This window comes from Magallana gigas, chromosome 1 (assembly GCF_963853765.1).
Source record: "Magallana gigas chromosome 1, xbMagGiga1.1, whole genome shotgun sequence".
NCBI lineage: Eukaryota > Metazoa > Mollusca > Bivalvia > Ostreida > Ostreidae > Magallana > Magallana gigas.
The window spans coordinates 27,524,301-27,542,980 of NC_088853.1; the positions used below are offsets into that span (position 1 = coordinate 27,524,301).

The 18,680-nt window shown below is 32.2% G+C and overlaps 1 protein-coding gene across 1 annotated transcript; it reads left to right on the top strand.

Moving 5' to 3' along the window:
• The first annotated feature begins 2,774 nt into the window (after positions 1–2,774).
• LOC105327058 (complement C1q-like protein 2) lies at positions 2,775–3,734 on the top strand. The gene is made up of 2 exons (XM_066085757.1): positions 2,775–3,159; positions 3,295–3,734. The coding sequence occupies exons 1-2, from the start codon at positions 2,775–2,777 to the stop codon at positions 3,732–3,734; spliced, it is 825 nt and encodes a 274-aa protein (XP_065941829.1).
• Positions 3,735–18,680: the final 14,946 nt, after the last annotated feature.

An 18,680-nucleotide genomic window follows, 5' to 3' on the forward strand; every position in this document is an offset into this window, starting at 1 on the left:
GTTACATGCATATTTGATAATGATATTTGAAAAATCTCTCCACACGTAATTAATATTATCTCTCAAAGTTAAAAACTTTTTACTTTTAAATGTATATTATCTTTCTATGTGACACTATCAATAAAATGATAATTTTATTCAGAAAGGATTGCACAAATGCCTTTAATTTATATAATACAAAAACCTGTGAACCTATTAAATATTCTATAACATAAGAGAAAAAAATGTATTCTGTAATCCTATTCATATATTTATTATACTTCAAAAAAGAAAATATAATTATCTGATTCTGTATAATTATTCTTTTTTATGTATGTATTCTGCTAATTACATATACCTAATATGTTTATGTATAACACTGTATTATGTATATATATGAACCTATACTGTATTTAGATATACACAGTATGTATACAATATACTGTAAAGTATACTGTATGAAATATACAGTATACCGAATACATATGTACAGTGTACATACATTATTCTGTGTACAATGTACAGTATTCTGTATGCAATATACAGTATACTGAATACATAGTTCAGTATACATTCATTATTCTGTATACAATATAATGTATGCAATATACAGTACATGTATACTGAATACATATATTTATACAGTATACATACATATACTGTATACAATATACATTATTCTATATTATACCGTATACTGAATACATATATACAATATACATTCATTATACTATATACAATATACTGTATGCAATATACAGTATACCATATACAATTATGTAGTATACTTTACATCAGTGTAGCTTAGTGTATGTTTTAAGTTGCCAGTCCATCCAGTGAGTTCTATTTATTTATGACAGTATTTGCAGTTGTTATATGATATAGTTACTGTGATTTTTTCCCCTCACTTGTATATGTCTGTTATATACATTTAACATATGTATAAAAAGAATGCAAGAGATAGTGTCTGTAAAACAGAAATGCAATACATGGATAAAAACAAATTAAACCACTTTGTGTCCTGTTTTTTAAAACCATCTTATGAAGAATATTTCCTGTATTAATGTATTGTTGCCTATAACTGTTTCTAAACATGGAGCCGTTATTGAACAGCGAAGGATTTTTGAATGGAACAAAACAAACTCAAAAGGATTATATTCTCGTCATTAAGAGGGCTCTATGGCCATGACCCTTTTAAGACTGTTTTTATTTTCCTTTAGAAGAAGAGCTTTATATGTTTATATATAAAAAAGGACAACATTGACCACCACTTATATAATATGAAAGTCATCTCATTGAGGAAACATCGTGCACTGCTTGTAAGTTTGCAATACGGGAATTTAAAAGAGGCTGGATCGTCAACAAAATTCAAGATATGATTTATTTAGCTAAGAACTATAATTTGATAAAAGAAAAACAATTCAGTCGAAAAAAATCAAAATACCTTACCTTTTGAATATGGGTATTTTTCTATAGTTGTATATAGAGCTATTCCAAAGATACATGCAGTCTAAAATGGCCATGACCATTGAACCCTCTCAAGAAGGGCTGGATAGTGGCGGCTATTTTTGACTTTATGTATATTCTTTAGAGCGAGCTTTTGGAAATTTTAAAAGGTATGGAAAATATTAAAACTAAGAAATAGAAAGTTTTTTTTTTTACTAGATAATGGTCTATGACTAATTTCAATAATCATATTTGAAATATTTAAAGGTAAATCTTGTTATTTATTTATCACCCTGCCTCCTTAATTCTAACTATATCACTGGGTGCATTTTCTACTTAGCACTATTCTCTGTGAATATCTCAATTTGTTTGATCTAGCTGTACGCCAACCATGCTAAAAATACCATCTAACAATGTGATAAAGACACCTTAGGAAAATGCATGAAACTGTGAAACACTATGTCCCAATGATAACTTCTCAGTTCCATTGAATTGAATTTGACCCCTGACATCATTCAGATAAAGTGTCCTCATGAACCTTACATATTACAGTTTTAAAAAGACTAAAGATTATAAGCTGTACACATGTCAGTGCTGTAAACTGTTGACCCGCATTACAGTTGTCTGTGTTATGGTCATGGCAGCCATTACAATTGATAAGAAAACCAAAGGTATTTGTATTTGTTAAAGACGTTACAAAAGAAATGAACGCAATGTCTAACCAAGTTATACGAGTATAACCTGGGTTGGGACAATTTACGCTTTATAATCCGCGGATTATAAAAAGCGTAAATTGCTCGAACCCAGGTTACTCGTATAACCTGGGTAGATATTGAGTTCATTCCTTATAATTTAACTTTCTGTAATTTGCTGTACAAATTGAGTCCGTTTTGACTTTAATGATATTAATCTGTTCAAAATTCAAACGTAGCGTCAAGCGGATTAGTACGTTTCTGACGTTGGTGCATTGTGACGTGTCTTGTGACGTGCAAACCAGGTTATACAAATTTAACTTAATTTTTCTATCCAATCAAATGCCGCGTTACAACCAGAATTAAATTACTGTATAATGGAAATAACGCATGTGTAACGGAAAACTGCAAGATGTGATTTCCATTATATTTTGAAAAAACAAGTCAGAAAGCACGAACATCTTTTGCACAGTACACCTATACACAATTACAATCTTTGAAAATTAGTTCATTTTTATCATAATCTTATTAACGCGGTATATATTTGTATCTCTTTTATCTTTTGTTAGACTTATACTAGGGCGCATTATATATGCTACTTTGATACTACTATGCTATTTGATACTAATATTTAGGGCCATATACAGATCAAGCAACATGGCTGTAGGATTACCTTGGTTTTTCCTCTGTCTCTTTGCTCTACATGGGGCACTTGGATATTCCAAAACCAGTTTGGAAGAAAAAATTGAGAATTTTGAAAAGAAACTGGAACTCATGTATGACATTGTGACCGAAATAACGTCAGAAAATGGGGATCTTAAAACCAGACTGAAGGCTCTGGAGGATTTGGTGATCGAAGGAAAACATTGCAGAAACCGTCAACGTGAACCTTTAAGAGAGTCTGGGAATTCAAATGCTGCCCAACTGACATTTCCTCATAGAACCAACAGTTCGAATAACCAAAGAAACAAAATTATAGATGAACGAAAAATCACTGAATCTGATATCAAGAATAACATTTCTTTGGAAAGAAAACGAAAAGGTAAAACTACTGGTGATGGAGATAATACATAATTATGTATTTTCGTGATAAATTGAATTTTACATGTGTGTGGTTCTTTGTAATGTTTAAATTTAAATTTAGAATTAATAGAAGTTTCTTTTTACTATTTTGCAGACTATGTGACTATATTGCCATCCACATCCACACCCTCAGTGATCGCTTTCCATGCTTATCTCTCAAAAGACAGCAGTGGTCCTCTTGGAGCCCATCACATTCTCCAGTTTGACGTCGTTCCATTAAATCGAGGCAACGGTTACAACGTTTTTGACGGAATATTTATAGTTCCTGCCACAGGGACATACGTATTCACGTGGTCCTTCATGTCTGAGGGTCATGGTAGAGTCGACACACAATTGATGAAAAATGCTGATATCATCGGTACTAGATACGCCGACTCATTATTTTCAACAGTCTGGGACTTTGCCACGGGGACTGTAGTTACTGAAGTTAATCAAGGTGACCACGTGTATGTTCGTCTAGGGCTAGCGTCTACTCGTAGAGTGCGAAGTATTCCAGAAAGTAGAACTACCTTTTCTGGTTGGCTTTTATCTTAACTATGGAATAAATGAAAGATACTGTGGTAGTTGTAGTTGGTACTGATTATAGACACCGGTAGCTATGGTGTCCATTTGGGCTCTGTTGAGTGTTATCATAATTAAAATAGACATTCATTTTCCAATATTAAAGAGAATGACATTTGAAAGAGAAAACTCACTGCAATGGGTTGGAAAAGAAATGTATTTTAGAAACATTCGCATTTATGAATTCCTAAGATAATCTATACTTTTGAACCAGTTGCTGTGTTATTAGAAATGAACAAGAAATATCATGTTCAATATGACGATACGAGATGCAGATTCCTATTAAAACGAAAACTGAATCATGACAAGGAAAACATTATGTGAGCAAAAGGTTCAAACGTTTCGAGATAGTCGGTCTAATGTCACATCAGACTGTGCAGACATATTCAATTGGGGCTTGATACTGAACATATGGAAGAAATTATAAAGATCCTTGTAAACAAGATCTTTTCTACCAACCTTTTTTGTATTTAATACTGTAAAACAAATTTAAGCAAGGTCATGGATCCTGTTGTCCAGGTGAGCGTTGTGGCTTCTGGGCCGCTGTTGTTATATGTTTCATGATAAATGGGATGGCAATACGTCTTATAGAACTTTCACAATAATACAACTTTTTGTTTAAATACCAACGATAAAGAAGTGGAAAGTGCAAATTGTAGATCTATTTATCTATCTATCTATCTATCTATCTATCTATCTATCTATCTATCTATCTATCTGCCATACCTATTTTTATTGCCTAACTATATAAACATGAAGTGTGTTAAAGTAATTGTTAGGCAAAAGAAATATATTGTCTTTAATGAAAATACAAAAGTGCATTTCTTATCAATATATACTGACCTATAATACATACATACCTTCGGAATGAACATTTGTACAGTTCAGATATTTTTACCTTATAAAGTGACGCTATATACATTAAGGCTCAATGCACTTCAATGGATCAAGTAATTAAGGACCAACTTAAAAAAAGATCATGAATATTAACGAAAATGGGACATCAAATTTCGGGCTTAGAAATGGCATATAATTATAGTTTGAAACCCACAATTAAGAACGTATATGTATGTCGGCAACAAGTGAAATTATTTTATTTTAAAGGGATAGCTTTCAAAATATATATTTTTCAAAAGCTAAATCTGTAGATTTTAGCGAGACACCAGGAGGTAAGAGTGCCGACTTGGTACACCAAACATTTCGGTGACAATTCAACAAATCTCCTCAAAATAGTTAAGGAAATTGAATGAGAAGTCATTTCAATAATGTGTAATTTATTTGTTGATTTATTTTCGTTTAACTGTTACTAACATTTTTTAACTGTACAAAAATAATTTGCATTTCACTACCAGATATAACGTCAGAATTCTATAAATTACGTCACATTAATGCATTGGATTTAAACACATGTCGATTGAAAAACCCTGAAACCATTCCACCACGTTCAAAGAATTGCATGATTTTCAGTGACGAAAATATAATGTAAAAAGTGCATTTTAATCGAGCAATAAATTACCTGTCAGATATAAGATAAGAAAAGTTTCGATTCAGTTCTCAACAATGTATTCAATGGCAATGTGTTGGCTCGTTTTTGAAAAATGTTTCATTCAATCTGTTGTAAGCATCAATGCAGATAGTATTAAATTATGTCAACTTGAGAAAATGGTTGCTGATTTAAAAGTAAGTCATGATATTTTATCACAGAAAATATTTGAGATACAATTTAAAAATAACTATTGAAAGGAAGGTATAATAGAACCCCATACAGAAAAAGAAAATTTGAAAGGGACAATTGACCACTTACAAGATGAAAACCGAACACAAAACAAAATCAACAGTGAATTGGAAATGGAAATCACCGAAATCAAAACGCTGTTCAAAGCGAGTGAATCTGAAGAATTAATTAAAACAAAGTCTAGTTTGTTGCAAATTTTAAAAGAAATCAAAAACAGATCGACAGCCAAAAGATGACTACGAAAGCGTCAAAACAATCGGAACCAATACTTCACACCCGGAATTAAACAAAGAGGTACAACACCCAACAGCTCCGGTAGAATCTCATCAAAGCGTCAAATAATTACCTTTTAAAACAGTATAATTTAATTCTGGTTATAACGCGCTTTCTGATTGGCTAAAAAATTATTTTATATCGTATAAAGAATGTTGCCTACGTCATAGTAAGACTTACGTCAAAAACGTATCAATACGCCTGACGTTACATTTGAATTTTGTACAATTTTACGTCATTTTAAAGGTCAAATGACCGGTTTTATCTACAACAAAGAGTAAAAAAAAAATTAAATTATAAGCAATGAATTCAATATTTATTAGTTTTATACGATATAAAATGGTTTGAAACAGTTTACGCTTTTTAAAGCGCTAAGCATAGCTGCAGCGCTTTTTTGTCGCCAGATTTCTGATCCTACTTCCACTTTCGATTTTGCATTTCCGAAATACCGCCACCTACTGGCGGATGCTAGAGAAGTCGTACCCTGGAGAAGTCGTACTCGGGAGAACTCATAACTATGCAGTAGGGAAAACATTTCTTCAAGTTATCCTGCATGCAGATACATTTGTTCTATCAGTATTAAATTGGGAATAAATTCAATTAATGAATATTATTATTATATATCGGATATGGGTGCTCCTAAAGATATCACATTCATGATAATGATTTCTTTCCAATTATAATTTTTGGGGGAAAAATGCATTTGTTAGTGTATTGTGGAATAACTTAGCAAAAACACATGTGCATCCATCAAGGCGTGAGAGTTTGTTACGTCGAAGTTACACGTGAGCTTAAAAAGCACAAGACCATAAGTCAAGAACTTTTCAACCTTCTTCCCCTTAAAAAAAAACATGCATAAAAAATTCAAATGATCTTGCATTATTACAAAATTTGGATCGTCAGACACCTTACACATGCTTTTTCATTACATAAAAGATTATCCATTGTCGCAGGTGGAAATGGCCCAAATTCGAAGGAAAAATCGGTAATCATATTTCCTCAGCCCTGTTTTGACGTGACCTAAGATGAAATACTGTTGTGACATTTGAATCGGCGTCCATGACAACATCCTTTAAATTAAATCATGTTGGAACACGTTACTTTTTACGTATGATAAGATGTGAGCTAGAGACTTCATTAAATTTATTGATATACCCTAAAATATACTGCAGAAGAGACTGTCTATGATTTAACACTTTCTTCCCGGCTTAGCGCTTTCCAGTACTTTAAGTACTTTGATTTATAAACCGCTTCGGGGTTTATAAAGCGTAAACTGCCCCAAACCATTTTATATCGTATAAAACAAATAAATATTGAATTCATTCCTTAAATAAAGATAACGTTGAATGACATTGCTAGAATTTTGCAATACAGAGCTATACTTATTTATTGTCCTTTTTTGACACAATTTCGTATTACATATATGAAGAAAAAAAGGTAAATGGGATTTTCTATTAGCGTATTAGTTATTATGTGTGCAATATTAACAAAAAAAACCCAAAGATTTCAAGCTAATGCAAATTGCCTCATAAAAACAGATAACCAACCAGTTACACCAAATGGCGTTGCGTTCTTTGCCTATCTCTCAAGACCCGAACCTAATTCTGTTACTCATAAGACGCTCGTGTTTGATGTTGACCATGCAAACATTGGCGGTCACTACAGTCATCATACAGGTGTATTTATTTGTCCCAGTCATGGCGTCTACGTCTTTTCTTGGAGCATCTACTGTACAACTGGAGGTTATGTCTACTCAGAAATGGTTGTCAACTCGTCTCCAGTTTCTGCAAAATTCGTCGGCTCACAGAGTGTTAGCAACGGCCTGTCTTCGACCGATTTGGTAATTGTAGAGTTAAACGTTGGAGATGAGGTATACATTCGAACACCCCTAAATCACACGTCAAGTGGAAAGGTTGAGAGCGACCCTTCAGTACGCGTACGGGTGAAAATTGTTTTAAAAACACAGTTTCTATATTCGAATTGTGTCCGAATATTGTAAACAATTTCCAAATATATTCTGCATTTATTGTTCAGTGTACTTTTAGGATATTTCGTTATTTGTCATAATCCGGAGATATGATGGTATAATTAAATTACCAAAAAAAGAACAATGATAAAATTGTAGGTTTATGTCAAATACACAGTCATTTATAAAAAAAAAATTGTAAAATAAAGAAAACATAACAAATACCCCGTGGATTTCTAATAGCATACATATGTTTATATGTATTGATATGCATTTATTAATATATTTGACAGAATTGAAGAACGGTAATCTTGTATGGAAAATTGCACTATCATTAAAAAAGAATGATCAGAAAATTAAGTAAATTTTATATTTGCCAGCTTAATATAATTTTTTTTATAGAATGAGTCTGCTCTAGTTATTAAACAGACGTAAAATTCTTATGAAACATCCAACAGATTCTAGAATTGCATACCTAGATAAGGAAGAGAAATGATAAAAGTTGATTGATTCGTTTTACATGGTTTTCTTTTATATGCGTATTAAAATCTCAGTATACACAATCTTTTAATATGTTAAGGTTTATTTTGATTTTGTTTTATTTCGAAGTATTTTGAAAGTAAGATTTGCGACTTGAAAGCTATGATAGTGAAACTGTTTTATGTCATATAACAATCAATAATAATAAGGAAATCACAATGAATAGTAATGAAACCACAGTACATTATTGTATGTTTGCCTATAACTCTGTTTTAAAAACATTTAGTATGGGCAATGTATTTTTTGAATGAATTTCATTGCGAATGTTTTTAAAAAAGCAAACAAACAAGAAAGTCATCTGATTGTTAAATCTAAAGTTACAACTTGTAAGCACTGCAGTAAGAGGCTAACATTTAAAGTGTTACTTAAGGTAATGATAGTACTAGATGCATTTATTTTTCACCATGTTTCCCTATTAGGATCTTACGTTGTTTATGATCACTTTACACCCAACCATCATATCATAGTAAGGACACATATGGAATGACGTCAAATTTGGAAACAATATATCTTTTGTACACGCGGTCATGTTTTAAAGACTTCCCGATGGATTTTACAGCGATATGTAGAAAGTCACGTGTATGTACTTCATACGATATGACGTCATAAGTAATTTTGACGTCACGAACTGCATTCCTGTCGATAGTTCTCTGGGAATGTATCTTAACGTTAAAAGTGAATTATATCAAACCAGTATAAAACCGCATGTTTCCTTTACAGAAATGCTGCCGTAAATGCTAGACGTACAGAATTCAATCATATTAAAAACCAGTATCAAACAATAGGCAATTTTAAAGCTTCGTTTAAAGTAAAAGGCTATTTATAAACTAGTGGTTTGGAGACTCTCCCTCCTACGTGTAAACAACTGAATGAAGAAATTCTAATGCATGTCAAACCAGCCTGGCGCAGGTGAAAGATCAACTCAATTTTAAAATATTTTACGTAAAATTGGTAGAGAATATAAGTACCAAAGTGCATCGTGCTTGGGAAACTTACGAATTTACCCCAATTTTTTGTAAATCGCTTTTGATTAGCTAAAATATGCATTATTTTGATGATTTTGTGGAATGTTTCAACAATATCTTCCATAAAAGAAATGTCTATCTCTTTCACAAGCAATTGCAAGAACTTCAAAGTATATGTACCTCGAATTTTCCAATGAAAAGACCCTGTAACTGTATCATTGACATCATATAAGTATTAGCACACATTTTGTCATAATATCAGTGACTCGTATCTCTCGTATCTTTCGTCTATCTATTAGTGACCAGACGCATTTGGGGATTATTACATATACAGGTCTAGCATCTTGCCATTTGACTAATAAGTTAAACATATTATTTAGCATCGCTTAGTTAAAATTTATACCCATATGACCGTCACTTCTATTGTCATGAAACTTAGAGTTTCTTAAATCTACCCGCGTAAAATTCAAATAAAATGAATTACCAAACAGTGGCCCTCTTCCAGCGCATCACATTCTACAGTTTAGATAAGGGTAACCATTATCGCGCTTTTGATGGAATCTTCAATCTTCAGGAAAATACCTATTTACGTGGTCCATCATGTCTGACAATCATGGAAAGGTCGACTCACAATTGATAAAAATGCTGATATAATTGTTACTAGATATGCAGACCCATACACTTCAACAGTACTTGGACTGTAGTTACTGTTGTTGATCAAGGTGACTAAGTTTATGTTCTTCCAAGGCTAGACTCTGGGGGTAAAGTACGAAGCGTTACCCATAGTAGAACTACCTTTACTGCAGGCACGTAGCATCAGGGGGGGCCAGGGGGGGGCCTGCCCCCCCCCTCTCATTTTTTGTCGCAGCAACAAATTTTTTAAAATTTACATATAAAAAAATGAATTATAATGGAGTTGGCCCCCCCCCCCCCCACTTTTTTGGAAGTTAGTAAAAAATTGATATGAAAATAAGGAAATGAGTAGTCAAATTGAAGTTAACCCCCCCCCCCCCCCGGATTAGGAATTTCATGATTTGGAGGAGAAACATGTTAGTAGGGAAGAATTTTTTTGGAAGCATAGTTGAGTTTCCTCCCCCCCCCCCCCCCCCCCCCCCCCCCACGGATTAGGATTTTGAAGATATTTGGAAACTTTAAATTTCCCGTTTTTTTTTTTTTTTTTTTTTTTTTTGCTTGTCAAGATTTTTTGGATGGGTCTGGCCCCCCCCCCACTTTCAAAACGATACTACGTGCCTATACTGGTTGGCTTTTATCTTAGAAATGGAATAAATGAAAGATACTCCTGTAGTAGTAGTTGTTACTGATTATGAATACCAGTAGCTATGGTGTCCATTTAGGGCTCTGTTGAGTGTGATTATAATTGAAATAGACATTCATTTTTGGATATAATTATAATTGACATACCCATTCATTTTACTATATAAGGAGAATTACATTTGAAAGAGAAAAATCACTGCGATGGGACGAACACCTAATGTATTTTAGAAACAATTGCATTTATGAATTATATATGAATGTAATCTATTGTTGAACCAGTCGCTTTTTTATTAAAAGTAAACAGGAATCAAAGTTCTGAAGAACTGACGGGAGTTGATTTTGTCGATGTTTATTTAATTTAAAATCAATGATGTTATTTTGCATGACAAGTACATGAAGTCTCTCATTTGAATTACGCATATTTTTATAATATGATTTTTTGGACTTTTACGACAAGAATGTCGAGAAACCCCCATATGAATCATGTTAAATAATATTTAAAGATAAAATTAATTCAATCAAACTATGTATCAGTAATAGAAATATTTCTCGAAAATTGTATGGATCCAAGCAATATTGAACTCTAGTCTCGTTCAACCAAACGCTCGGCTGACACCGTAAATCTCCGACAAGGATTTACGGAGACAGCCGAGCGTCGAGTTGAACGAGACTATATTGAACTCTGGCGTAGGAATACATACGACTACAAAAATATTTAAATTGTTCGTACCATTTACAGTCTGACTATTTTCAAGGTATTTATAAATACGTTTCCTTGGAAACCAATGCTTTAGCGTACATTGCATCGAATTTATCGATTATTTTCAAGAACTAAGTCTTGTCAGCAGCAATGATTTGTGCTGAGGTCCAAACACTGTTTCACTTTCGGTTTGTCTGAGTAACTGCATAGGAGAGTTGATCAAATCAACTCCCAAAAATCATGCTCAATATGAAAATACGAGATGCTAATTAAACGAAAACGGAATCATGACAAGGATAACTTTATGTAAGCAATAAGTTCAAACGTTATAAGATAGTCGGTCTAATGTAACACCAGACTGTGCAGACATATTGCGTATGACAATTGGAACTTGATACGTAACATAAAAAGGGCAGAAATAATTTAAGATCCTTGTAAACAAGATATTTTTTACCATTTATTCATATATTTGATACCATAAAACTGATTAAATCAAGGGCATGGCTCATGCTGTTCAGGTAAGCGTTGGTGCGTTCTGCGGTTTTTATCAAGTACGTGGCACAATATGTCTTAAAAGACTTTCACAATAATACATTTTTTGTAAATATGACTGATAAAGAAGTTGAAAGGGTACATTGTATAGCTCTGGTAATTATTCGCCTAATCTATATAGATTTGAAGTGTGTCATAGTAATTGGTAAATATAAAGAAATATATTGTCTTTATTGAGGACAATGACACCTACGTAAGTTCATTCCCTCTCATACAAAATTGCATTTCTTATCAATGTATGCTGACCTATTGTACCTACATGTACATACCTTCAGAATGAAAATTTGTACAGTTCAGCTATATATATCTTATAAAGTGACGCTATATATATTTAGGCTCAATGCATTTCAATGTATTCATGGAATCAAGGACCAACTAGAACGAAAGGTCATGAATATGGAAAAGAAACTGGGACATCAAATTTCGAGCTTAAATATGGCATAGTTATAGCTTGAATCCCGCAATTACGAGCGTATATGCATGTGGGCAACCAGTAATACTATCTAATTTTCAAAACATTATGATCTATTTCAAATGCTACAATTTTTTAGCGAGGCACCAGGAGGTAAGAATGCCGATTTAGAATATACAAAAGATCTCAGTAACAATTCAACCTATCTCCAAATAAGAGTTAGAAAAAATAGAACAAGAGGTCATATCAATAGTTTTTATAAATAAGGCATTTGTTAATCCAATTTTTTTACTTCCAACTTATATGCACATTTTTATTATATAAAAATAATTTGCGTTTTACTACACATATATAACTAAAGAATTCATGTATTACAAGTACGTCACATTGTAACATTAGATTACGACAAATGTCGTTTGAAAAAAAACGAAATCCATTCTACTAAGTTTTAACTATTTTGATTTAACTAATTGATTTTAAAAGACGAAACTGGATGAAAAGGTGCATCTTTTATCAAACAATAACATATTTGCCAGATGAAAGATAAGTCTTAGAAGAGTTTCGATTCATAGTTCTCAATCATGCATTTATTGGCAATGTGTTGGCTCCTTTTTGGAATAATTTTTATTCAATCTGTTGTTTACATTGATGCAGAAAGAATGACATTGTCAACTATAGAATTAGTGGCAGATTTGTAAGTAGTTTATGAGATTTTATCACACACAATATCGGAGATGGAAGTTGAAAATAAGTATTTGAAGGCAAGTATAAAAGAACTCCGTGCGGACAATGAACAATTGAAAGCAATGATTAAAGACCTGCTAGATGAAGACAAAACACAAAAGAAAATCAACAGTCAATTGAAAATGGACATTCCCGAAGTCAGAAAGCTATTTAAATCAAGTTATCTTGAGAAATATTTAAAAGAAAAATCCACATTGTTGCAAACTATAATAAAGCTAAGCTTAAAACACTTTTTGAATCAGATGAACCTCTAAAAGACGACCAGAAAAAATGAAAAAAAAAAAACGGAAACAAAGCTTCTGAGAAGTGAATAAAATAAAGAGATATATTCGTTGCCAGTCCTGAAAATACCACAATGAATCGCTTCTTGCCAAAAGATGAGCTCTCCTTTTTAAAAAAGATATTCTTATTTCATATTTTAATCCTGCAAACAAGTTCCTTCAGTGATTTTTAAGGAAGGCTATCGAACTCTGATGCCATACTTGTTTATTAATCTCAATTTTGACATCTGTCTCATACGTCCTCATATTGTATTGTAAAAATGCCCTAATTAGATTAAAAGAGTGATTTCTATATATCGTCTCTGATTTGTTGATTCGTAAGCGATGACGTAAATAAATCTTCAAAATAAGGTGACGTCATAATAAGCAATCCGTCAAGGCAAGTAAACAACGGACGCGCAATGCACCGGTTAGCTTAAATAATTAACAAATATAAAGATTTGCAAATTATTGTGAAATATATCAGATAGAAAATATGTAGCTTAAATTATACAGCGGTAAAATATCACCAGTGACCGTTTGATGCCGACGATATTTTGGAAAAATATCTTGTGCAAAATTGAATCAATGAATTCTATGTTGAGCTGAGAAAATTACGGCGATCTGTTTTCAATTCCTTTCTTGATTTTTGGTTTGTTTCTTCATATAACAAAACAAATGTTAACTGTATTTTCGGGTGATGTTGATAATATTGGTCTCTTTGGGGCAAATATATTGCTCTCCGTTTCGCGACAGGCAATATTTCATCTCTCGGGGGCTAACATAATCAATGTTGCTATCAACCCGAGTCAATATTTTTATTACTTTGATCAATTATGTGTTGATTTTTTTTCATTGTTTAGGCAATTTTCACGAAATCTCGTCACTTAATTAGAAAGAGAAATATTAGTGTTGTCTAAATAATTTACGATCAACCCTCGTATTGTCGGAATCTTGACCATCTGTGATACATTTTAATCATCAGTGATTAAAGAAATCTAAAAGAAATTGATGACACATCAAATTTATATCATGGAAATTGACAGTAACAAACTGTCAACCATCTGAAAAATCCAAGCTGCAGATCTGTATCTTGCGGTCTGAAAAAAAATGATTTGACGATTTTTTTTCAGACCGGGACCTACAGACCTGCAGCTAGAAAAATTCATACAAGAAATAAAAATTCAAAGCAGAGGACCTCGAAAAAGAAAAAGATGGGATCAGGTGATCAAAAATTTATACCCAAAATTCATATTCCTAGCGATGTTAAATGAATACACAGAAGAGCTTAGTTGACTCCTAATGATAGTTGTGTTACTGAAGGATGCTTCATCGTTGTGTTTACTTAGAATACCAACTCACCAATATACATACATATCACCATTTCTCAGAAAAGAGGGAAAACCAGCGTATCGTACTTTTCTCTGACTTGCAGTCAAATGAAGTCATCAATGTTCCTGTGAACTTTATCATGTAAAGAAAGAGATGCTTTGTCAATAAAGAAGCTATTTTTTCTTTCATTGAAATTGTATTTCTTTTACAGTTACATGCACATGTACACTGAAAACAATTATCAACACTTCAAGGAAACGGCAACTTGAGACAAACTATATCACAATAATTCATTCATATCTATATCTGCTGACCTTATGCAGTACATCTTAACCTAATCTATCTTTGCTAAAATAAACGATTCTCGTGTTATTATAATAACGATTTATGAAAGGCATTAGAATTACTATTCGTAAAGGTCAAATATATTGAATCTTAAACAAATATATATATATATATTGGCACTATGTATTTGAAGCTGTTTCGGTATTCAAATTTTAACTTTTAAGGAGTTATTATCAATATGAATAAAAAACAGGAACATCAGTGTAAGTTTGAATATTGCAATATGAAACGTATAATGGCACATTTCTGCCCCTACATGCAAGATAAATTATGTCGATATGCAAGATAATTTTGTCTATATGCAAGTTAATTATGTTGACATGCAAGTTACACATTTTTTTATAAAATCTGATTTTATATGTGTGAAATGACTGACCAAAGCCGGATTCTAACATCATAAATGGAAGATGCAAGATAATCATGACAACATGCGACTTATCTATGTTAACATGCGAGCTAATTATGCAGACATGCAACAAAGTTATGTCGACATGTGACCTATTCATGTCAACGTTGGAGTTAATAATGTTAACCTCAATATATTTATGTTGACATGCGAGTTAATTATGTTAACATGCAACATATCAATGTCAACATGCGAGATTATTATGTTTACATGCAAGTTATTTATAACATGCGAGGTAACTTTTTTTTTTATTGGAAAACATAATTTGCCTCTGTCTAAACAGAAAACACGTCGAAATACAGCTGACGGGGAACATTGTTTAAATTTAAATCTGTATCCCCTTAAATACTAAATATCATAATGTTTTCAAAGTTTACCATAATAAAAGCGCAAAGTTAGGGTTACTTTATTCATTAGTCGAACAAGTTTCACAGTTGTCTGCATGTATACATAATGACTTTCTGTACTTAAACTATGAATGCGTCATATATCTATGTGTTTTTCTTTTCCATATTTTTAATCTTTCCTTTCACGTTTTTACTTAAATGCTAAGAAAGCACTGAAATGCATAGAGCTTTACATTTTATATGATAAATATATCTGACCTGTACGAATTTCATTCTGAAGGTTTGTACATATTGTAGGTCAGCAGCCACTGATAAGAAATACACAATAAGTTAGATGGAATTGATCTCAAGGTCTTATCTTCTTCACTTAAAACAATATATTGTCATTACACTTAACGGTTTTCTTTAACTCCAGACTGATTTATCTTGAATACTTTTTTTTAACATTTTCAATATTTTTTCTTCATAAATCTTTATCAGATTTACATTTTCTAGCAAATTTAGATATATATTTATACAAAGTTCAATTTATTGGTATTTTATTTTGTTGATCTTAATTGTTTATATAAATAATCAAAATGATTATCCTTGACAATTTTCTAATTCTGTATCCGGACATTATCATCTAGTGGTTTTATTTCAATAGTGGTTACAACAATGCATACATACATGTAGAAGGTATGGGTCATATACATCATACATGTATGTAGTCAGGTAAAAAGATAAAACAACCATTATCTCCATTAGTGACCTAACTGGTGATAACCGAATATAATAGCCTTGACAAAGTAAATCCGTGATTACTTCACCACATTCTTTTGCTCTCTTTCAAAAATACTAGAATATTGGTCTAGAAAATTATGTAAACACAAACGTTTTGTGTGTGATAAAAATGGAAATATGGGTGAAAATACTTTTTGTCGTAACCTATACAATTAACATTATATAGTAATTACCAACTTGTGAATCGGGGATATTTACTTCAAATATCCTATTAAATAAACACACGCGGAAGACAACTTAAGTAAAGTATATTGTAGATACATATGTTTAAACATATCCCAGTGGATATTAGTACTTTCTTAGCCCTGTAAAATGATTTTTATAACGACATTTAATTCATGATGGATTAAAACTTTATAAAAGAGTTTATTACGGTATAGATTGGAAAAAGGTTTCGAATATCAAAAGGGTAATAAGACAAAAGCACGATCACTTTTCACTTAATATTGATGCTTCACCATGATGAGTTGTTAGCAAATCGACGCAAGTAGACCACGGGTAATCAATACAAAATATTATGAACTTTAATTTCAAGATCTCATGTGTTTCGTTTTGTCGATGTTGCTAACCTTAATAATTGTCGCGTCAACTACGTGTACATATTTTAATTCTATTGTTTGATACAAAAAGCTAGCCTACATGCAGATCATTAATTTTCCAAAAAATAATTTGATTAATTTTCTTCCTCTTCAAGGAACGATAACTTGAAATTCGGTATTATGCTGACTTTATACCTGATTTTAATTCTAATGTTAAGAGATTCTGTTAATCTGTATGTACAAAATCATATCTGATTTTTATCATTATCACATTCATTTAGATATAAATCGAAATTTACCCATTTCTTTATGTGTTTTGATTTTCTTTTATTCTGATTATTTAATATTTATTATTTTTTTTAATTTCAGAAGGAATTTTGGTCTTAATTTACATTTTTATTTTTGACGCCTACTTAATATATGTACAGAAAAAAAGATCATAATACAGTTGAGCATAACATTTATTTTCTAAGCTAATATCCACCCAGAAAACGTAGTTCTGCTTTCACCGATACTTGCAACTCTACCATTAGAGGTTCTCCCTAAGCGTACGTATACATGGTCACCACTGGAAACATGAACAACAACAGTTCCTGTAGACAAATCCCAAGCACTTGGGGAATCAGACTCTGAATATCTAGTACCAATAACGTCGGCATTCTTCATCAACTCAGTATATACCCAGCCATGTGGCCACGACATGAATGACCACGTGAACACGTATGTTCCGGTGGCGGGATCTACAAATATTCCATCAAAAGCATTGTAACTGTTGCCCCGATTTAATAAAATCACGTCAAACTTGAGAATGTGATGTGTAGGAAGGGGGTCGTCACTGCCTTGGGACATATATGCATGAAAAGCGATTACTCCTGCTGTAGTTGTTCTAGTTGAAACTAGTGCAAAATATTAAAAACAAACATTTTTGGTAGTCATTGTTTTTCCTTTAGAAATATTCCTCTGCATATTTTTTCTTGTAAAAGTCGAGAAAAGTCAAGAAATATTAATTTTGAATTAACCGATTTATGATAATGACTTTGAATGGCCTGCTATATGTAGTCCAGCAGGAAAAATATAAAATGTCTTCTTTACAGCCAACTACTAATTGTTAATCTTGACCAGACACAAATATAAATATTATTTCATAATCAGTTAAAAAAAAAACAGTACAAAATAGTTGCAATCTTTGCTTGTGATTAAAGCAATGCATATTAAAGAAACAAGATGATCATTAAAGTATCGATCAGCACTGTTTCGTCTTTCGCAAGCAAACATAAGCAATGTTGGACTCAGTCCAATATATATATATATAAAAAGCACTAGCAAACCAACAACACTCGTTATCTAAAGTGTCGGATCAAAAGATACAAGGTTATAAGATGAGATATAAAAAAGCACTAAAAATAACCAACGACACGAACAATAAAGTAAAATATTGTCAAATTTTCGGGACAACCCGTCCCTTCTTCAGGACAACAAAATAAAAACTACATAAGAAAGAAGAAAAACATCTACAAAACTAGCACTAAACTACTAAATTTTTTCTTTCTCGGGCTCGAATTCTTAAATATAAAGATGTAGCTGCCACGTTTTGATCCGGTGTTTAAACATTATCTAGTTCTTATATATTATTATACCCGCACTTTCTAAAGAAAGTTCGGGTATATTGTTGTTACCCTGTTCCGTCCGTCCGTCTGTCTGTCCGTCCGTCTGTCCGTCTGTGTTTACGAGAGTGCATGTATTGG